Source organism: Rutidosis leptorrhynchoides, chromosome 3 (genome assembly GCF_046630445.1).
Source record: "Rutidosis leptorrhynchoides isolate AG116_Rl617_1_P2 chromosome 3, CSIRO_AGI_Rlap_v1, whole genome shotgun sequence".
Lineage (NCBI taxonomy): Eukaryota > Viridiplantae > Streptophyta > Magnoliopsida > Asterales > Asteraceae > Rutidosis > Rutidosis leptorrhynchoides.
The window spans coordinates 90,848,681-90,871,510 of NC_092335.1; the positions used below are offsets into that span (position 1 = coordinate 90,848,681).

General features: G+C 31.0%; 1 protein-coding gene and 1 long non-coding RNA gene across 12 annotated transcripts; one reads left to right on the forward strand and one right to left on the reverse strand.

The window, feature by feature from the left end:
• The first annotated feature begins 14,925 nt into the window (after positions 1–14,925).
• On the forward strand, positions 14,926–20,333 carry LOC139896465 (uncharacterized). Of its 11 annotated transcripts, XR_011776241.1 has the most exons (8): positions 14,926–15,276; positions 15,548–15,651; positions 16,912–16,957; positions 17,174–17,374; positions 17,467–17,522; positions 17,825–18,048; positions 18,207–18,396; positions 19,215–20,333. It is a non-coding gene; the product is annotated as an uncharacterized lncRNA (long non-coding RNA). The 11 variants fall into 11 exon arrangements; XR_011776240.1 differs by having other exon boundaries at positions 16,912–17,374; XR_011776242.1 differs by lacking the exon at positions 16,912–16,957.
• Positions 20,334–21,069: 736 nt separating this feature from the next.
• LOC139900191 (uncharacterized) lies at positions 21,070–22,260 on the reverse strand. The gene is made up of 3 exons (XM_071882983.1): positions 22,099–22,260; positions 21,444–21,729; positions 21,070–21,287 (listed from the first exon to the last, which is right to left on the reverse strand). Exons 1-3 carry the CDS (start codon positions 22,258–22,260, stop codon positions 21,070–21,072), a joined length of 666 nt encoding a protein of 221 aa, XP_071739084.1.
• Positions 22,261–22,830: the final 570 nt, after the last annotated feature.

Sequence of the window (22,830 nt, forward strand, 5' to 3'; positions counted from 1 at the left end):
TGTTTTATAACTATACTTATTATGTTAAATTTTTTTATTATATTTTATTATTTATGTAAAATATATATATCTATACTGAATATTTGTTAGTCAAAGATGAAGTTTATATATATATATATATATATATATATATATATATATATATATATATATATATATATATATATATATATGTATGTATATATATATATATATATATATATATACCCATTTTGAGTATAACTTAATAATCCTATTTATTTTATTGCATTCTTTAATTCTAGTTGATTAAAGTGTATTTTTTTTTATTAATACAAATTATTATATAACCTTATATTTATATATATACATATTTAGTTACACACAATTGTTAGTGAATCGTCGAGTACAATCAAAGATCAAATAATTTCATGAAACAAATTCAAAAGTTTTGAAATTCAACATAACAGACTTTTGCTTATCGTGTCGAAATTCTATAGAGATTAAGTTTAAATTTGATCAGAGATTTCTGGGTCGTCACAACCTGGTAACCGACATTAACATAATGCATATAGAATATCCCCAGCATACTCGCAAGTATGCAATAAATATTGGCAATCGCAATCACCTTTTTAAATCGAAGTACTAAAGTATTCCAAATTCCAGAATGGGGTTTGTTAGGCCCATAGATCTATCTTTAGGATTCGCGTAAATTAGGGGCCATTTCCCGAATTCTTAGGCTACCAGACTTGAAGGGCTGATATTCGGTATAGTAATCCAACCATACAATGTAGTTTCAAGTACTTGTGTCTATTTCGGCAAACATTTATAAAAACAGCGCATGTATTCTCAGTCCCAAAAATATATATTGCAAAAGCATTTAAAAAGGGAGCAAATGAAACTCACCATACGATATTTTGTAGTAAAAATTTTCATACGATGATACTGAACAATACAAGGTTGGCCTCAGATTCACGAACCTATATCAATTGTATATTTATTAACACATATATTCGTAATCAAATAAATATATATTGTTATTAGTGATATAATTTTTATATTACTAAATTGTATATTTTTCATTATTTAAATAAATGTATTCATTTTGTATATAAAAGTGTTAATGTTGTTAAGTTATGTATGTTAAATATATTTTTATATATATTATTCATTTGTTGAAACTAGTTATTGTAATAATACTGAAATAATATTTGAAATGGTAAAAATGATAATGTTGATAATACTTAATATTACTAATAAAAATAATAATGTTAATAATCTTATTAGTGATAAATATGATGTTGTTAATAATAATAACTATAAAAGTATTAGTTTTACTGTTAATGATAGTTTTGATAGTAAATCTTATATTAATGATACTAAATTACTAATAGTAGTTTTTAATAAAAAATATAGTATTGATGGTAATGAAAATAATCATTTTGATAATAATATTAATTTTTATGAAAATACTAATAAATTGTATCATTTTTATAATAATATTAATAATACTAATCATATTCATAATATTGATAATAATATTAAAATGGTAAGATTAATAATATTAGTATTTACTTTTGGTAATACTAGTGATAATAATAATACTAGTAATGATAATGATAATAATAATAGTAGTCATATTTGTAATTTTTACTTGTTGGTAATAATAAATGGTAGCTTTTATTATTTTTATTATAATACTAATAATAAGCCTAATAATATTAATAATAACAATAATAATAATAATACTAATAATACATATATTAGTAATAATAATAGTATTAATAATTATAATAATAACACTAATTAATAATGATAATCATAATAATAACTCTAAGTTTCATTTTACATAATAATAATACTAATAAATAATGATAATATTAAAAAATTTTAATTATAATATTAGTAACAACAATAATAAAAATAACATCAACAATAATAATAAAAATAGTAATAATAATAATTTTTAAAAATGATAACTACCTCAAAATCTCTTTCTAAAAAGAAAACGCCCTGAACCGGGTTCAAACCCGTGACCTCCCGCTCACACACAACACCACATAACCATTCTACCAACGTCTGTTTTTTTCTGATTATTCTTACAACAGAACTTATTTAACCCGTATTCACATTTCTGATTTCAGATTCATCTTCTTCTTCAACAATGTGATCGAATCAAACTTACATCAAATCATAACCTTGATTTATAATTCGTTTTAGGACTTATACGTGATACAGAATCATTTAGAAATCATTTAACTTAATTAAAACATAATCAAATATGGAAAGGAGCTGAAACAGAAAAGAAGAACATAACAAAGAACTCAAATCGCGTTTTTGATTTCTAGGGTGTTTTAGACAAAGGTTATAACATGAAAGAGTTTGCAAATCTCTCCTTGAAACATTCTGTACCTTTAATTGGACTTAAAACACAAAAATATTTCCAATTTTTGTGATGAACACATAGTTTGACTTTTGAAAATAAATCTTTGACTCCCAAATTCTACATAAACAGAACGTATTAAGAATTAAAAAATTACAGATAGATTTCTTAGAGGATTCCTAACGTAACTACAATAATAGATTTTGAAATTTAATTCGAAATCGATTTATGAATAAAAAGTTGTCACGAACAGAGGAATAGTTCAGTTTCTTCAAAAATAGGTTTTACTTTTCTGATATTAACAGAGTTATATAACTTACAATGTAATTGCTGGATGCTGTAACATGATTTGATCAATTTGAAATCGACTTGTAAGAGAAATCAGACAGGAAGGACATAAGTATCAATCAGATAAATAAAATAATACAACAGGTAGATACGTGATTTTTGTAGGACAAATCACAGTTTGTTTTATAGCTAGGAGAGAATCGATCATACAGAAAAGAGGAAAATAAAATTAAAGTTGAAAGGAAATCGGTAACTGATTCATGAATGAATCTGTATTCTTCAATATATATAATATATAATTGACTTTATTTATATATCTGTATATATTTATAAATCAGTATATTAATTATCTTTATTAATTAATATAATTTTATCCGAATTACATTAATAACAATAAGAATGAGAGAAATTATAAAATGTTAATAATAATATTATTAATGATACTAATAATAATACTTGTTATAATACTATTAATATTATTAATGATAATAACAATAATAATAATAATATAATAATTTACATCAAATTTCATATTAAAATTTTAATAACTTTGATTACTAATAATGATAATGATAATATAATTGATAATAATAATCTTATTAGTTAGTATAATATTAATATTATTAATGATAGTATTAATAATAATATCCTCATTTATATATAAAATTTTATATACATATATATAGTTTGTATTAGATATAGTTTGTATTAGATATATTATTAATAATAATAATGTTACTATTAATAATAATATTGAAAGTAATGATCATATTATTAATATAACATTTATACTTTATTTTGAAATAACATATATAATAACTTTTATTGAATATTTATTATTTATAAATTATAATATACATATAATAATATTTAGGTATAGAAATCATATCTGTGGATTTATTTTAATAACAACCTTATTATATTATATATTATTTTACATATTCAATTCTATGATTTATTAGCATTTTATTGTATCTCATTATTATATATACACATATATTTATATTTATATATAATTATATATATATATATATATATATATATATACACATTTATTTATAAACAATTGTTCGTGAATCGTCGAGCACAATCAAAAGGTGATTGATTACATGAATATAGTTCTATACTTTTTTAGACTCAACATTACAGACTTTGCTTATCGTATCGAAATCATAATAAAATTAAGTTTAAATTTGATCGAAAATTTCCGGGTCATCACACCGGTAGCAACATAGCATTGCGTATGGTGTGAACCACAGAGCCGGTAGCACCATGACGCGAGAATGGTTAACCATATAGTTTGTGTATGTGTTGTTGTATAGCATAATATATTATTTCGGTGAATATGCTATTGATTATGCTAGTTGCGGTATTTGGAGGTTATTAGCTTATACTCGAAGTTGGTATGCTAATTGTTATTACTAGCGATTATACGGTGTGTGTAAGTGTATACAAGCAGGTATATTATATATGTATATGTATAATTATTACATTCACTAAGCGTTTTGCTTCCCTCTCGTTGTTTATCTTTTTATAGGCTCCGGCGTGATCAAGGGTAAGGGCGTTCGTTTGGATTAGTGATCCAGCTTTGTTTTGATAGGGGACGCTTTTGAACATATAGCTTTTGGAGTTTGACCGAGATTTGGGTAGTTTAACCCCCAAACACCATGCTCATAGTGTCATTTGGAATTTAAACTAATGTGGTCGAAACTCATGTTTTGTATGAAACTCGTAATTCGGGTCGATGTAGGTCCCTCTTCGTAAAACATATTTTATTATTGAATCGTGTGAGTTTTTCATATTATAACATGTTGTGAAAAGCGTTTCATCTAAATATGTCGGGAAGTGGGTGATCTTTATTTGAAAAATTGCAAATCCGGACAGAACCTGAATTGGCTTGTGTGCGTCGCGCACATAGAGGGGTTGTACGCCGCGCACTCCTCGGTTAAAAAAAAATATTTCGCGTGCTCGGTTGGATATTGGGTTGGGTTGTTACACCAAATGAGAGCAAAAGGAAATTTGAATCTGCTCAGGCATCGAACCAAGGTTCAAATAAGAAAGTTGCAGACAATTCAAAAGGAGGTTACTTTGGGAAACAACCTTTCTGTAAGCGTTGTGAGAAACACTATTCTGGATGGTGCAAGGCTGAGTGCACCAAGTGTAAGAAGATTGGCCACATAGCCAAGAATTGTAGAGTTGCAGTTCCTCCAACGGATACACCTGCAACCAAAGCCAACGCAATCGTTCCTACATGCTATGATTGTGGTGAAAAAAGGCATTTCCGCAACCAGTGTCTGAAGAAGAAGGGCAACATGGGAAATGCTAATGCTAAAAGCCGATCATTTGTGATGACTGCTGAAGAAGCCCGTGATGATGATGAATTGATAACGGGTACGTTTCTTGTTAACAACTTCTATGCTACTGTTTTATTCGATTCTGGTGCGGATAGAAGTTATGTGTCTACTGAGTTTTGTGCCTTATTCACTGAAAAACCACAAGCCTTAGAAATTAAGCGCCTTGTAGAAGTAGCAAATGGTAAGGTTATGAAAGTAGTCAATGTGTATAAAAACTGTGATCTGGTTTTAGCCGACAAACACTTTAAGATCGACCTATTGCCAGTCGAGTTAGGAAGCTTTGATGTATTCATAGGGATGGATTGGTTACGCCCATTAAGAGCTACAATCATGTGCTATGAGAAAGCCATTAACATACATCTTGAAAATGGGGAAAACTTAATTGTTCAAGGGGAAATGAGTGGTTCCAAGCTCAACATCATCTCTTGCATCAAGACCCGCAAGTATCTAATGAAGGGATACCAAGCTATTTTGGCTCATGTTAAGGAAGTCGAATCGGAAGAAAAACGCATTGAAGATATACCGGTAGTTAGAGACTTTCCTGAAGTATTTCCTGAAGAACTCCCTGGTCTCCCTCCCCAACGACAGGTTGAGTTTCAGATTGATTTGACCCCCGGTGCTGCACCTATTGCAAAGGCACCATACCGCTTAGTTTCACCAGAGATAAAGAAATTATCTAACCAACTCCAATAACTTTTGGAGAAAGATTTCATTCGTCCTAGCTCGTCTCTGTGTAGAGCACCCGTTCTATTTGTTAAGAAGAAAGATGGTACGTTGAGAATGTGTATTGATTACCGTGAGCTCAACAAGTTAACCATCAAGAATCGTTATCCCCTTCCGCGCATTGATGACCTGTTTGACCAACTGCAAGGATCAAGCATCTATTCAAAGATTGATCTTAGGTCCGGTTACCATCAGCTAAGAGTCAATGAAACCGATGTTTCTAAGACTGCTTTTCGAACTCGATACGGACATTATGAGTTTCTTTTCATGCCTTTTGGTTTAACCAATGCTCCTGCCGTATTCATGGATCTTATGAACCGTGTATGCAAGCCTTATCTTGACAAGTTCGTGATCGTCTTTATCGATGACATTCTAATCTACTCCAAGAGCGAGAAAGAGCATGAGCAACATTTGCGATTGATTCTAGAGCTCTTAAAGAAGGAACAACTGTATGCTAAGTTCTCTAAGTGTGAATTTTGGCTACGAACAGTACAATTCCTCAGACATGTAGTCGATTGTGAAGGAATATATGTCGATCTGGCGAAGATCACCGCTATTCAAAACTAGGAAGTGCCTAAGAATGCGAAGCATATTCGCCAATTTTTGGGACTTGCTGGTTATTACCGAAGGTTCATCAAGGATTTTTCTATTCTAGCCAAACCTCTTACCAAGCTGACTCATAAGGGGAAGAAGTTTGAGTGGTCTGAAGAACAGGAATCCGCTTTTAAGATTCTGAAGGATAAATTGATGATAGTGCTCTAAATGAACATATATTTAGTATCAATATCCTTCCAATATGTAAAGCTTTTAGTTACTATTGTTCTATTTTTATGTAATAATCGTTTAAATAAATAAGTGCGAAGACAAAAGAAGAAAATGACGATTTGAAGACGCAAATGACCAAAAAGCTCAAATATACAAGATACAATCCAAGTGGCTCAATTTATTGATGAATAACGTCCAAAAATGATAATAGTACAAGTCGCGAAATGCAAAGTACAAGATATCTAAGCGTACGAAAAGGCATTCGAAAATTCGGAACTGAGACATAAACCGAGCATCAACGTACAACTCAACGGAGCTAAAATTACAAGTCAACTATGCACAAGAATATAATATAATATATATAATTATATAAAATTATATTTTATTATATTATATATTATAATATTCAGCAGCCCACGTTTAACTCAATTTGGTGAGCTGGAATCCGAAGCTCCGCACTCGCGGAGCTGTAAGGCACAAAAGTACCGCACTCACGGAGCTGTACAGTTCAAAGTGGGCCTATAAAAGCTCATGCATTCTGCTCGAATTCTACACACCTTTTCTACTTCAATCTCTCAATCTATATTTATATTTATAATTTTAATTTTAATTTTAATATTTAAGTTAATAATAATAATAAGGTTATTTTGGCGAATGTTTTAAGGTTTGTAAGTCGAAATTCTGTCCGTGTAATGCTACGCGATTAAATACCACTGTAAGCTATGTTTTTCCTTTTTAAATTAATGTCTCGTAACTAAGTTATTATTATGCTTATTTGAGCCGAAGTAATCGTGATGTTGGGTTAAATATTAAGATGGGGTTATTGGATTTTGTACCATAATTGGGGTTTAGACAAAAGACCGACACTTGTGGACATTGGACTATGACTATTAATAGGTGGGGGGGTATTGTCTAATTGAATGATGATTCGTTGGAACCTGTCGAACCTATCTTCAAATTAGTTAACCTAATAATTATTAAAATGATTACGAATGTGCTATTTAGTGACGTTTATACAACATCGTTTACAATCATTTAATTAATCAATTGGATTGGGTAATTGATTATTCATTTTGGACAAGTGGATAAATTAATATATCATGGACTAATTAAAACAGGGTTGGATTACATACAAGGGTAATTGGTGTAAATGTTAACAAAATATTAAAACCTTGGATTACACGCAGTCGATAACCTGGTGTAATTATTAACAAAGTATTAAAACCTTGTTACAGTTTAAATCCCTGATTAGTTGGAATATTTGACTTCGGGAATAAGGTTAATTTGACGAGCATTTTATAATTATGACCGATGAACTATTATGGACAAAAACCAGATAGGTTTCAAAAAATCCAGGACAAAAGACAATTAGCCCAGAGTAATAAATTAAAATCAAAACGTCAAACATCATGATTACGGAAGTTTAAATAAGCATAATACTTTTATTTCATATTTTATCGTACCTTTATTTACTGTTATTTTAATTACTGCAATTTACTTTATCGCAATTTAAATTCTGTCATTTATATTATCGTCATTTATCTTTACGCTTAAAATATAAAATCGACAAACCGGTCATTAAACGGTAAACCCCCCTTTTATAATAATATTACTACTTATATATATATATATATATACACAAATATAGTTGTTAAAAATATAGTACGTAATCGCTAGCTCCCTGTAGAATGAACCGGACTTACTAAAAACTACACTACTCTACGATTAGGTACGCTGCCTATAAGTGTTGTAGCAAGGTTTAGGTATATCCATTCTATAAATAAATAAATAAATAACTTGTGTAAAATTGTATCGTATTTAATATTATTTCGTAATAAAATATAATAGTATTTTGTATACCATCGCTCGCACATCAATTGACCACAGCCCCGATTCTGTCATTACCTGAAGGTACCGACGATTTTTTAGTATATTGTGATGCCTCGAATCAAGGTTTCGGATGTGTTTTGATGCAACGTGAAAAGGTTATTGCCTATGCATCTAGACAGTTAAAGAAACATGAGAAGAATTATACCACACATGACCTAGAATTAGGAGCCGTGGTATTTGCACTAAAGATGTGGAGACATTACCTCTATGGGGTTAGAATCACGGTGTATACCAATCATAAAAGTCTTCAACATATCTTTGACCAGAAGCAATTAAACATGAGGCAAAGGCGTTGGATCGAGTTATTAAATGACTACGATTGTGAACTTCAATACCATCCTGGCAAGGTGAATGTAGTAGCCGATGCCCTTAGTAGAAAGGATCGTGTCAAACCGATTTGAGTCTGAGCTTTAAATATACGTATTCGTACGAATCTAACATCTCAAATTCACGAAGCACAACTTGAGGCATTGAAGGATGAGAATGTCCAACTTGAGGGACTGAAGTGTCTCGAAAAGTAACTTGAGTGCAAGGGAAATGGAACAAGGTATTTTAATAACCAAATCTGGGTCCCAATTTTAAGAAATCTTCGAGAACTAGTCTTGGATGAAGCACATAAGACTAGATATTCTATTCACCCAGGCTCCAGTAAAATGTATCACGATGTGAAGGAATTCTATTGGTGGCCTAATCTAAAGTTTGACATTGCTGATTATGTGAGCAAGTGCCTTACTTGTCTGAGTGTTAAGGCCGAGCATCAAAAGCCGTCTGGTTTACTTCAACAGCCAGATATTCAGCAGTGGAAGTGGGAATGTATCACTATGGATTTTGTCACAAAGTTGCCCAAGACTTCAAATGGCAACGATACTATTTGGGTCATAGTTGATCGTCTCACTAAATCTGCACATTTCTTACAGATCAAGGAAACTGACAAGATGGAGAAATTATTACAACTCTATATCAAAGAGATTGTCTCACGTCATGAAGTTCCTATCTCAATCATTTCTGATCGCGACAGTCGATTTGTTTCTAGATTCTGGAAAACTTTACAATCTGCTCTTGGAACTCAACTGGACATGAGTACAGCTTATCATCCGTAAACTGATGGTCAAAGTGAGCGAACTATTCAGACGATGGAAGATATGCTACGTGCTTGTGCTATCGATTTTTGCAAAGGTTGGGATAGACACTTGCCTTTAGCTGAATTTTCATATAACAACAGCTATCACTCGAGTATAAGGCTGCACCTTTTGAAGCCTTATACAGATGAAAATGTAGATACCCATTGTGTTGGGATGAATTAGAGGACAGACAGTTAACTGGTCCTGAAATCATTCATGAAACTACCGAGAAGATCGTTCAGATAAAGAAACGGTTAGAGACTGCCCGTAGCCAATAAAAGAGCTATGCTGATAAACGTCGGAAAGATTTAGAATTCCAAGTTGGTGATAAAGTCATGTTGAAAGTATCCCCGTGGAAGGGCGTCGTTCATTTTGGTAAGCGAAGCAAATTAAGCCCACGTTATGTTGGACCTTTCAAGATTATTGAAAGAGTTGGTCCTGTGGCTTATCGATTAGAATTACCCACTGAGCTTAGTAATGTGCACGATGTATTTCATGTCTCGAATCTTAAAGAGTGTCTTCCTGATGACACACTCATTATTCCATTGAATGATATCCGCATTGATGATAAAATGCATTTTGTTGAAGAACCGATAGAGGTTATGGATCGTGAGGTTAAAGGCTTGAAATAAAGCTCTATTCCTATTGTTAAGATCCGTTGGAATTCAAGAAGAGGCCCCGAGTATACCTGGGAACGTGAAGACCAGATGAAGCAGAAATATCCTCATCTTTTTCCAATTGCTGATACATCAGAGAAGTCTTCCTGAAACTTCGGGACGAAGTTTAAATTAACGGGGAGGTACTATAACAACCCTCATTTTTCCACTCTGTAACGACTATAATGCCCCTAGGGTTTCATTGTTGATTCGTACTTTATATTAGGGTTGTTATCCGGACATATTAAATGAAGTAATTAATACTCGTAATTAATGAACTAAACCCTAACCCTAAACATTTAATTTAAACCCTAACCCTAATAATAATAATAATAATAATAATAATAATAATAATAATAATAATAATAATAATAATAATAATAATAATAATAATAATAAATGTATATATTACGTATTAAAATGTATATAATCTATATTAATATAAATAAAATGTAAATAAAATATAAATACGAGTAAATATATAAAATTTAAGTAATGGGTTACAAATGTAAATTTGTAAAATAAATTAATAAATATATATATATATATATATATATATATATATATATATATATATATATATATATATATATATATATATATATATATATATAAGTCAAAATATATATATAAATATATAATAAATTATGTTAATTATATAAAAGAGAATAAAATACAAAATAATTCTATATTGTTCCATTTAATAAAAAAAAAGCCTAAGTCGGCCGAATAAAAAAAGAAATGAAATTGATTTTTGTTTTAAAAAGGAATGTGTATTTGTCTTGGAGTCCAAGTAATTAAAAATCTATAAATAGGGCCTTAACCCCTCATTATTTTTATCAAATTCTTGGGAGCTCTCAAACCCTAAAAAAATGTGAGTTTCTTTTCTTCTTTTTCTTTATTTTTCTTTTTCGTTTTTTTTCTTCCTTTTCTTATTTTTTTTCGGCCGAAAACCCCAACAAACAAAAAAAAATACTTTTGCACTTTATAATTTTTTTTCTAAATTCATGGTGATTAGCTACTTGATTAATAAGTTTTATAAAAATTAATTTTTCATATTTATGAGTTGATTTAACAATTTTTATTAATTTGTTTGTATTTTCAATCGGCCGAATACATATATATAAATATATATATATATATATATATATATAATATATATATATATATATATATATATATATATATATATATATATATATATATATATATATATATATATATATATATATATATTAATTATGTATTGAGTTTAATAAATTATAAGTTATGCATGTTAATTATTAATAAGTAATATGAGATCTAGGAAAAATGATTTTTCTGATATTTAATACGTTTTTATATTTTAATAATTAAAACAGTTTATATATATATATATATATATATACATATATATATATATATATATATATATATATATATATATATATACATATATATTTATAAAAAAATAGGAAAAAGGATATTTAAGCTATACAAATATTTTTCCGGTAAAGTATGATATTTAATTTAATTATTTCGGTCAGAAAATAATTTATAAAAAATAAAACTTGAATTATGTGTTATTTAATTATAGAAACAAGGTGAAATTCGTAATAAAAATAAATAAATAATTTTTATGGGTTCATAAACATTTTCTAAAGCTGATAAAATTATAAAATTTAATTTATGGGTCGAATTAATAATTATAACATAATTAAACACTATTATTATGTAAATAAGAAGTAAATAAGGAAATAATTGTAAAAATAAAGATATCTTTTTATAAATATTTTTCTACAGGTTATTTAACTGTAAGAAACTTATAAAAATTTTAAAAATAATTATTTATGTTAATTTGGTATTTTATGTATAATTAAACTTGTTTTGTGATTAAATTAAGAATAAAAACAAATATAAATACAACATTGTAATAACAATACTTTCTTAAATTTTTTTACTGATTTTTATAATTAACTAAGACTATAAAAATTATGTATATGATTATTAGGTATTTAATTAATTATTTAGGTATTTATGGATAATATTGGGTTAATAAGGTACTATATTATTAAGTATCTTGTAAATTAAATAACAAATAGTATAACCAATTATGTTATATATATTGTATGTGTTAGTAATTAGTATATTATAAGTATTAATTTATCTATGTCATAAGTTAGTAATATTATCTTGAATAATAATACATATATAATTATTAAACTATTAATAGTTATATAATACAAATAGTGATTATATACATATATATATATATATATATATATATATATATATATATATATATATATATAATTAACTTAGTTATATAATAAAATTCTATACACCTATAATATGTGAAGGTTATAATCAAGATAACGTGCATTATATACGAACCTCACCGCTACATATGGCCTAGGGTGGTCCTTGTTGCCTTATGAAAACCGCTTGTGGATTTCTAATGCCATGACATAGATTCTGGTCAAGAATCCTGGGCGCCCGGTAACAACTGATCATTCAAGTGACTTGTATGATAGCAACGATATTTGGGTAAAGGTGTACAACGTCTTGTTATAGATTAAAACCCGAACTTTCTATAATTAGAAAGTTACTATAAGTGGAAACTTTCAATAAATGGTAACTTTTCGAAAATGGAAATTATTTTAGAAAACCATCATCATTAGTATAATTAGTATACTTATGTCTATTAGGCTATATCTGATCATACATTCTAACTCTAGGTTGAGATTCCGATCACATTCTTCCGTTCAATTCATTTCTCTTATGGAATAACTCTTCTGTGCTACTAAGGCGAACTCATAGCCCCGCTTTTACATGTTTTAATGTATTTTATAAATCTTGGGGTGAGACACATGCTTGCTTTTAAATGATTTACAATTTAGACACAAGTGCCTAAATTTTTGATATGCAACTTCGTGACACTTTGTTAACTTGTATTCTTACATGCAAATCCCCGCCATAATATCGTTAATTGCTGGAATTGAAATGTTGCAAGCTTAATTATTGTGAGTAGGCTTATTGAGAGCGACGTCTCTACCCATTGACCGATCGTCAAGGGTGTGAATGATTACCGACACCCGTACAGTGTCAGGGGTTAATGTTTAGCTCGATATTATAACTCATGGCATATTGAATATTTTGATGTTTTGAAATAAATCTTGTGGTCTAAACTTATTAATTATTAAACCTATGATGTTCACTCAACCATTGTGTTGACATTTTAAGCATGTTTGTCTCAGGTGATGAATAGCTTATGTGCTGCCCTATGTTGCTTGCTTTCTGTTGCATTGGAGTCCACATTACTTATATTTTAGCATTTGTTAAACATTTATTACATTTAGGTTTACCATGTAAAACAATTCATTTTCCACTGCAATTAAATTACTGATTTTATTAAACGTCTCATTTAGAATCGTTCTCGTTTATATAACTGTGAGATGATATTAGAAAAGTCATATTTACCCCCGACCCTATTAGGGGGGTATGACATGACATCTGTATGTAAATTTTAGCTTGATTTTAACATCTGCATATAAATTGTGGGTTGATATCATCTTGTTCCTCATCATCACAGGTCACACCCATTCCTCAATTGCACTGCTCCGCTTATCGCCACAGCACTGCTCATCACCACTGCACCACACCGCTCATCATCATCGCACCGCTCATCACCACTGAACCACACCGCTCATCATCACCGCATCACAAATAACACCAGACTGCTAATCACCACCGTATAAATCATCATTATCACACCGCCTCCACCGTCACACCACCACCATCACTGCGCCTATCACACCTCCACCATCATCGCACGACCATTGCATCACCGCGCCTATCACACCTCCACCATCAGCCTTTTATTTCTTTGTACTGTATATTATGATATATATGGGTTTTTATTCATCTATTTCTAAAAAAAATTGCAATTGTTCATTGTGATTATGATGTTTATAAGAGTTAATATAAATATGAATTTGATCAGACAATTATCGCATATGATGGAAATTTCTTATTATTTAATGATTTGACAATTTGATTTGATTAATTTGATTTGTTGTTCAACACATATAATAATTGATATCTTTTAATATCGATTTCAAATTCAGTGTTACTCAAAGCTGAATATGAGGGTTGATAATTAGGTATAGTTAGGGATAAATTAGGTTTGTGTTGATTTAGGTTTAGTTTTTGGTTTTATTTTGTAAAAAAAAAAATTAGGGTTTGTAATTTTGAGGAAGAACAAGCTTTGTTGTTCAGATGAAGATGGGTTATAATTTTTAAAAATTTATAAATTAAAAATATATAAATTATAAGAATTTTTGCACCGGTGGTTCCTCGATTTTAGTGAAGAAAAGAGTAAAAAGACTGATTTACCCTCACATGCAAGGCACATGCCATGACTTAACGGACATTTTTAACAGAAAGTTGACGAAGGGACGCGTAATCAAAAAAGGTGATAATGGAGGGACGATGAAAGACAAAAAAAACTTGAGGAACGCTGTTAGCTTTTTGGGGTAAAATGGAGGGACCAACGGCACAATTATTTCTAGTTTTATATGATAATTAAACATTTTGAGCCTTGATAATATCTCTACCTTTTACAAAGCATGAACTTTACATCTGACTTGTCAGACTGTCATTGTCCCTCACTATTATTTTCCACGTGTATTTTTGTTAAAACCTAAAGAAAATACTACTTAATTCCAATATCAAGACACGTGTCCATACAAACTAATATGTGTACCCCTTTTCCGGTTGATAAAAAAAAAAAAACAATCAGTGTTACTTTCATCTCTCCTCAAAAACTCCTCAAACCCATTTCCTTCCAATCTAAAAATTGTTAATCCGGAATAAGTTTTAGAAAACGTCGCTACATCCAATTGATCGGCGATTAAATTACCCACAAAATGATATAAACTTTGTTTCAAAATTCCTCTGTACTAAAAAAAATCGGCGGATCTCAGGCTTATCGTGTCCGGTGGGTTTTTCTACCATTTTGTGCGTCATCTGTTTGTTTTTGGGGTTCAGTCTACAAACAATTTACGGATTGTTGATTTTTCGGTCAATTCATTGGCGATTATTGGTTTCAAATATCTCAAAAGGTTTCATCTGTATACAGCGCCAATTATCAGATTTAGGTAATCGAATCTGTTTAATCTTACTAATCTATGTTTACTTTTATCATGAATTTCATAAATTATACAACGTTTTTTATTTTGGTTTTGATTTTTGAATATTCCTTTCATTAACCTTTTTGAATATTCCTTTCTTAGACGTTGAACTTATATTTATTCAGACTTTTTTTTGTTACATTTATAGTGCTGGTTGCGTGTTTTGTTTAAGTGTTGATTGATGATAAAGTAAAAAACTACAATTTTAAAATCTTAATTGTATGCCATGTCTTTACAGCCAAGTGAACATAGTAAGAGGATCTTATTCAATATGGTAAATATGTTGGTAGTAGGTCCATTGTGAATCTTGTCAAGTGAACATATTGGTTTGACATCTATAAGGTATGTACTCAGTCACTTATCACTTTATTGATAAGTAATTTTTCATGTTATTATTCTGCACATATGAACTGTGCATTTGTTAATCTAATGTACAAAACGTTATTATATATATACTTGTGAAGTGCCATGTTCTTATTATCCATGTAAGCATCACTCTTCTATTCTTAATTTCTAATTTTTATCCCTATAATGAGGAAGATTGAAATTAATTTTTTGATAATTATCTTTGATAGCTTAAATATCGTTGTAAATATTGAGTTATTAGCGGTCTACAGTCGTGCATGATTGACCATTCTTTTTTTAATCATTCTTTAGAGTCAGTTAAACAATGGGAAATAAGTCCACTTATTAACTCAATATAAGTTCTCACACCATGAAAAATGGAACTCATAAAGAAATATAGTGTGAAATGGAACATATTCTGTAAATCTCTAATTTCCGAACTTGTACGAATTGATTACACGACTTTGTGTCTGTTGTTCATGCAGTTGGCTTCAGACAAGTTAAAAATGTGAATTGCCTTATTTACTTCTCATTTGTCATATTGTTAGAAGTGATAATTTGGTTTATTTATAAACGGGTCAATCTTGGTTATACTTTGCTTATAAAGGGTTTTAAATGTATACATTCAAAGAATGAAAATTTCATAAAAAAAGAAAAACGGAAGCTTACAAAAAAGCTCATAGGTAATGCAGGTTTAAGATTTTTTTTTTTTTTTTTTTTTTTTTTTTTTTTTTGAAAAAAAATGTGTTTTTTGGAAAGTACCTGAGACATTCGGTTTTGAGCTATATTAAAATGACCCATTATGGCTTGAATTACAACCCACTCAATCTGTTAATATTCCACCTTAATCTTGGAGTTGGGTTTATATGAACTAATCATATTCTTATCGATAGGTACCAAACATGAGGCACAATGCACTCTCTAGGAGATTCATAAGTGCTCTTACACGTGACGTACCTGTGGAATGCCAAGGCCAATTGATGTACACGCTCATGATCCACCATGTTATGTTGCTGATATGCTCTATTGGCTACATCAGTTTCAGGTTTATCGATTCAACAGACTGAATCAGCTTACCATATTTAAATGATTAGTATACTATGTGTTCGATGAAATTACATAAATGACACAGGTGCGGGCTAGGCCGTAATTTTTATTGTGGACATGTCAGATAAGTGTGTTGTCTGTAATTATATCGGTCATGCATATGGTCTATTTGTAAGCATGTAGGCTTATATACAATCTCTGTATTTGTAGGTAGGGTGTTGATTGTTAGAATATGAGTCATGCATATAGTCCATTTGTAAGTATGATTCAGATCTCTATACATTTGTCTATATATATAAAATGATACTATGTTGCCTGTAAAAAGTCGATAAAATGTATGCATGGTTGTATTTTAATGATTAATCAACATGATACTATATGCAATTTTCATCTCAAATATCATAAATGATTATGAACTAAATATACTATTGAAGGCGTATTTTGTCGTGAATTGGTTTCTTTTTTGTAATAGTTTTTAAAACTGCACAAGAATTTGATGGTTCGAAATCATTGGAGGTTGCTATTGACACCGACAATATAGCTCTTCAAATGCACCCTTTGTAGTAGCTGTAGTAGATCTTTATTGCATAGTTGTACCCTAGAAGTCACCGGAGGATGGAATAAAAATTTCTAACAATAAACCAGAATAGAATCAACAAAATCTATTAGCAAGGTATGATATGATTTAAAGTGTTTATGAAATTTGTTCTATTATTTTTCTTCACAAACTATATTTGTCTTATATCATCAATTTTTTGTTGACAGAGTTCAAAGATGCAGTCCAATGAAAGGAGTCTATCTTTACACATAAACCTAGATGAGTAAGTTTACTGTAGTGACTACATGTCAAGTACTTCAAAATTTAGTTATTTTGCAACTAATATGCTATGTACGGTGAAGTAACGGGCCAGGTTGGATTGTTGAAGGTAACAGGTCAATACGGTTTGGGTTAAAACTATGTCACGGGTCAAATGGGTCAGATTTTTAAAAGGTTCCAAACGGGTCACGTAGGGTAACATGTCGAAACGGATTATGGGTCAAAACGGGTCATATACTATTGGAGGGATGCTTTTATGTCAACACCTAAACAATTCTTGCCCGTCTTACCGTCTTTCGTCAATAGGTAAAGACACGTTAATTGCAATCGAAAGCAACAACCTGAAGCATCTGCTTTACAAAGTTCACCAGATACTGTCGTGCGACATGTGGTGGGCCCAGAAAGTGTTACCACAATAATCGAAGTTCGTGGTCTGGACATTGTTAAAAACATTGTTTACAGTGGTTTTATGGAGTTGATCGCAAGTTTAAGTGTTGTGTCTTCTGTTGTTGGCGCTGATGCCGCAACAGGTAAGCATAATCTTTACATTTTTTTTTATCATGAAAAATAGTTTTTTAATTGTCACTACAAAGAGTTCCAAACAAATTACATATTTAGAAGCACGTTTTTGCAAAATGCGTATGTTTTATGCAAGAGTGTAAGAACACTATCTTGGTTGTTTGTGAAGGTGTCGATGTCGTTCCACTTAACGCGTTAAATGAAGGTGTATTATCTTGGTTGTTTACCTTTTACAAAGCGTAAAGGTTAAATCCAACGTGTCATGTTGTCCCTTTTTGGGATGAAGATCATTTGATTTATTTTGTTGGGCATTCGGCTGTAGCATACGTGATATGGATTTTGCACCAAATGTTAACGAGGTTAGTTTTTGTTACAAATTGAATTCAACATCTTTATTTTAGAGGAGGTTTCTAGGTCATCACATTCACCTATAAGTTTTAATATTATTTATGTAACTGTTCTTTACTTTTATGTGAAGTTTTGTAAAGATTGAGTTTTATATATTTTGAAATTTTTCTGAAGTGATACTCTTTTTTTATCCATAAGGTAGAGATATAGATTTAATTTATGATGTTATATAGTTTTATAATATTTTGATTAAGACGTTCGAGTTAGGATTTTAATTAGTACTTCATATGCATGAAAGTGGTACTGTACAGCTATAACTAATGGTTAATAAGGGGGGGAAATATGCAGGTTTAATGTAACATCATTGTTGGAGAGGCTAAGGGATACACATGTAAATCTTGAATGAAACCCCAATATCTGTGTCATAGGTGTTATACTAATGGTTATTTTTTACTAAAAAATCTTGGGTTTGATGTTGTTGTTATGGGAAGATTGGTTATCATATACTTTTATGCGGTTGTACGGATGCTAAGTATACGTTTTTGTATGATAGTTCATTCTGTAAGTTTAATTTTTTGGAAGATAAAACATTAGAACAAACATATACATTACCGAGTAGTACTTCTAATATTGGTTTTTTATGATTGCATCATATTTGTACGGGTTAGTACTACTATTTTCTGCTCTAAGTACCTGACCCATTTCGCACGCAATTTTCCATCAATGTTGGGATTCAAGTATTTGTTCTCACTGCCTTCACCCTTCTCAAATTTTACATTTAATAATTTTTCTATTTTGATTGGCATTGGTACTCATTGGTATTCTGCAGGTCGCATCTCGGAAGGTACTTGACGTTTTATATGCATAGAAGAACGTGTAGAAGGTCCAATATGTTTCAGAGAATCTGGACGCCATTTGTTTCGTTCTATCAGGTAAAAACTAAAACTTTAAAAATCACATATTGCTATTTATGTATATTAATGTAACATTCTGTGTCTGATTTTAAGTCTTAAAGTTAATATATTGTTTGTGAATATAGATCATGGGAAGGGGTGGCTAGATGGGTTGTTGAGTATAAAGTATATTCATATTGACCTAATCACTAATAGAGATGGATATAGCCTAATGGTAATGAACCTACTGTTGGGTTTACCCGTAATAAATATAGTGTAATCATACTGCACTTGGGTTCTTTTCTTTGTGTCTGAATCCGCTTCTTTATTGGTCGCTCCCGGACAACCAAATATTGGTGTTAATTCTACTGTTAATTCGTGACGCTGATGGTGAGTATATTTGTTTTTAATTGTTTTGTATTTAACTGATTGTTTTCACTTATGGCATTTCATTTCTATTTGGATTCTCTTTAGTTTCTTATATTGTATATTGATGTTATTTGTTTTGTTTATTATAGGTGTAACTAAAGATTATAAAAAGCTTGGTAATTGCGACCGGGTTTGTGAGTACTGTTCGGCCTCATTTTGGTTCTATGAACAGGTGAAAGTTAGCACTGCTAACCGCCGTCTATGTTATCATATATGCTGTGAGGATACAGTTCGATACTTATATGAAATTAGCTTATTGGGAATGACTTGGGTACAATTAACTCATGTGTTTCAGTCGGGAGGGCAAGGTAAGACTCATCAAGTTTGTTTCTTTTTCCTGTGTTAGGGTGATCGAATTGCTATTACTCTGAAGAATCAAATGAAAAAGAAGTATGGCATAATTATACAATACCTTATCTAATGACTCATCAAGTTCATTTCTCATTCGTATGGCATAATTGTATGTACTCATCGCAATGTTTATGTGTTTGTAGAATTCGCTATTTTGTGTTTAACATTCAGTTGGCATAACATTTTTACATATACAGTTTCGTTGATTAAGAGTCGCCGTGCAACGCACGGGCTCTTAAAGGCTAGTTTCAATATATATTTATTGACCCCAACCAATGAAATCTCTGATTTCGCCACTCGCAAAATGTGAACATAATACTTTTGATGTGATATTCGGAAACTAATAAACTTATACACTACGAGTCTACGAGTAATAAACTATAATTATTAATTCATTTAACACATGTTGTAACGCGCAAATAAATAGTGTATAATTTGGTTGATCTATCAAAATATTTCGTGAATTTATCATTTTCTTATATGAAACTGTAGAGACCCATTGAAAGTAATGTAACCTTGAAACGTCAAGTTCCTTCTACGTACAACTCAAGACTTCTCTTAGTATGACATAATAACCCTTCTAAAAATTACTCTCAAATATTGTTTTTGTATATATTCGTTTTATCATGAAAATTATGTATACTAGCAAGATGCTAGTGAATAGGGTTGTTCTCGCTACGGTTTACTTCTTTTTGTATTTGAGTTTTGATTATATGGTGTTTGACTTTGTGATATGTCTACCATTCTATGAAAGTGTATAGTCACTTTTGTAACATTTGTAAAATATAGGACAGTAATTTGTAACCTTTAATTAATTCTGTTATAATGTCGTTAATAGAATTAGTTTTTTTGGGTAAAGGGTTTACTCCGACAAATATTATTAAAAATAATAAAAAAATGATACAAAGAGTAACAGCTGCTACTAGTACACCTAGCAGCCCAGCAAAACAACCAACTAGCTACACTAAACAATGAGTACAGCTAGAACAAAACCAAACCAACAGACACGACTTAAATGTGCCAATCGACCCTCAACTGATCAACTTGACTAGCCGGATTAAAACTGATGGACATCAACTTTAAACGAACATTTGATCTGATTATCTCGAACAGCTGGTCCACCGTTTTGCATGATCCATTAAAGATCCGCGAGTTCCTCTCTTGCCAAATGCAATAAACTGAAGCCGCGAAGCAAAGTTTCGCCACCACCACTTTAGACGAGTTACGGCCTGCAATAGGAATCAACGCATCTCTACAACTCTTCTAACCATTACTACCAAGGGGAACCTGAATACAACCACGGATTTTATTCCACACTGGAGACGTGTACGAACATTCAAAGAAAAGATGAGCATGCGAGTCCATATTATCGTTACAAAACAAACATTTTAAAATTGGATGAGCACGGAGATACCATGGCTTCAACTTATCTTGAGTCTTGAGACGTTCACCCATAACCAACCACAAAATGAAAGTGTGTTTCGGGATACAATGGGAATACCAAACAACATTAAACCAAGGAACTTTCTCATCATGAGGCCGAATGGATTCCCAAACTCGAGCCACTGAGCACGAATGAAGATTATCTACATCCTTCCAACACAGCTTATCAACATTATTATTTAACGAAGGTGTATCAATATTTAAAAGGGCTGGATGTCTTTGGCGAAGCTGCAACCACCCACTCGAAAAACATAAATCACGAACAGAAGCTGAGATTGACAAACCTGTTTGCTCTATATCTTGAGTGGAGATAAAAATCAATCAATGGGTCAGTAGATGCCCATGAATCAAACCACGCAGAAATATCATTGCCATTTCCTATTTGAAACACGAAGTATGGTCGGACCAGAGATCTAATCTGTAGTAGTTTTCGCCAACTCTAAGAAGCACTTGCTGAAATAGGCACGTCCCATAAACTATAATCTGCAAGTTTATATGTATGGATCCATTGCACCCATAACGACTCTTTACATGACATGATTCTCCATAAATGCGAAGTCATTAGCGCCATATTCCAAAATTTCAACCTTTTTATACCAAGACCACCCTCATCTTTTGGAAGACATACGTCATTCCATTTGACTTTCGCTTCACCCCTTTTAAATCGCCTTGACACCATAAAAAGCCACGGAGAAGCTTTTCGATTTCATTAATGATACCTTCTGGGAGAATGAACACCGAACACCAATAAAGCTGCATCGCTGTAAGCACTAAAATAATCAATTGAACTCTACCCGCAAACGAAAGAAATTTGTTCTTCCAGTCATTAATCTTATTCCAGACTCGATCTACTAGCATCTTGCAATCACGATAAAGTAATCTAGAAGAACAAGAGGAACACCAAGCTATCTGACCGGGACAGACCCTTCTTCAATTTGTAAAGTCGCCAAAATAGAGCTTTTTATATTAGGTCGCACATTTGCAAAGAAAATGGTACTCTTCGAAAGACTAGCAGATAAACCCGAGGACTCTTTAAATTCTGTTAGAGATTTTTTAATAACCTCCACCGAAGCCATATTACCGTATGAGAAGATAAAGAGATCATCTGCAAAACATAGATTAATTAGATTCATCTTGTCGCATCTAGGGTGATAACGAAACCCATTTGACATCGAAACATTTCTCTTCAGCATCAATGAAAGCACCTCCATCACAAGAGTAAATAAATACGGACACATCGGATCCGCTTGTCTCAATCCCCGTTTACCCTTAAAGAAGCCATGTAAGTCACCATTCACACAAATAGAATAAGATGTTGAGGTGACGCAA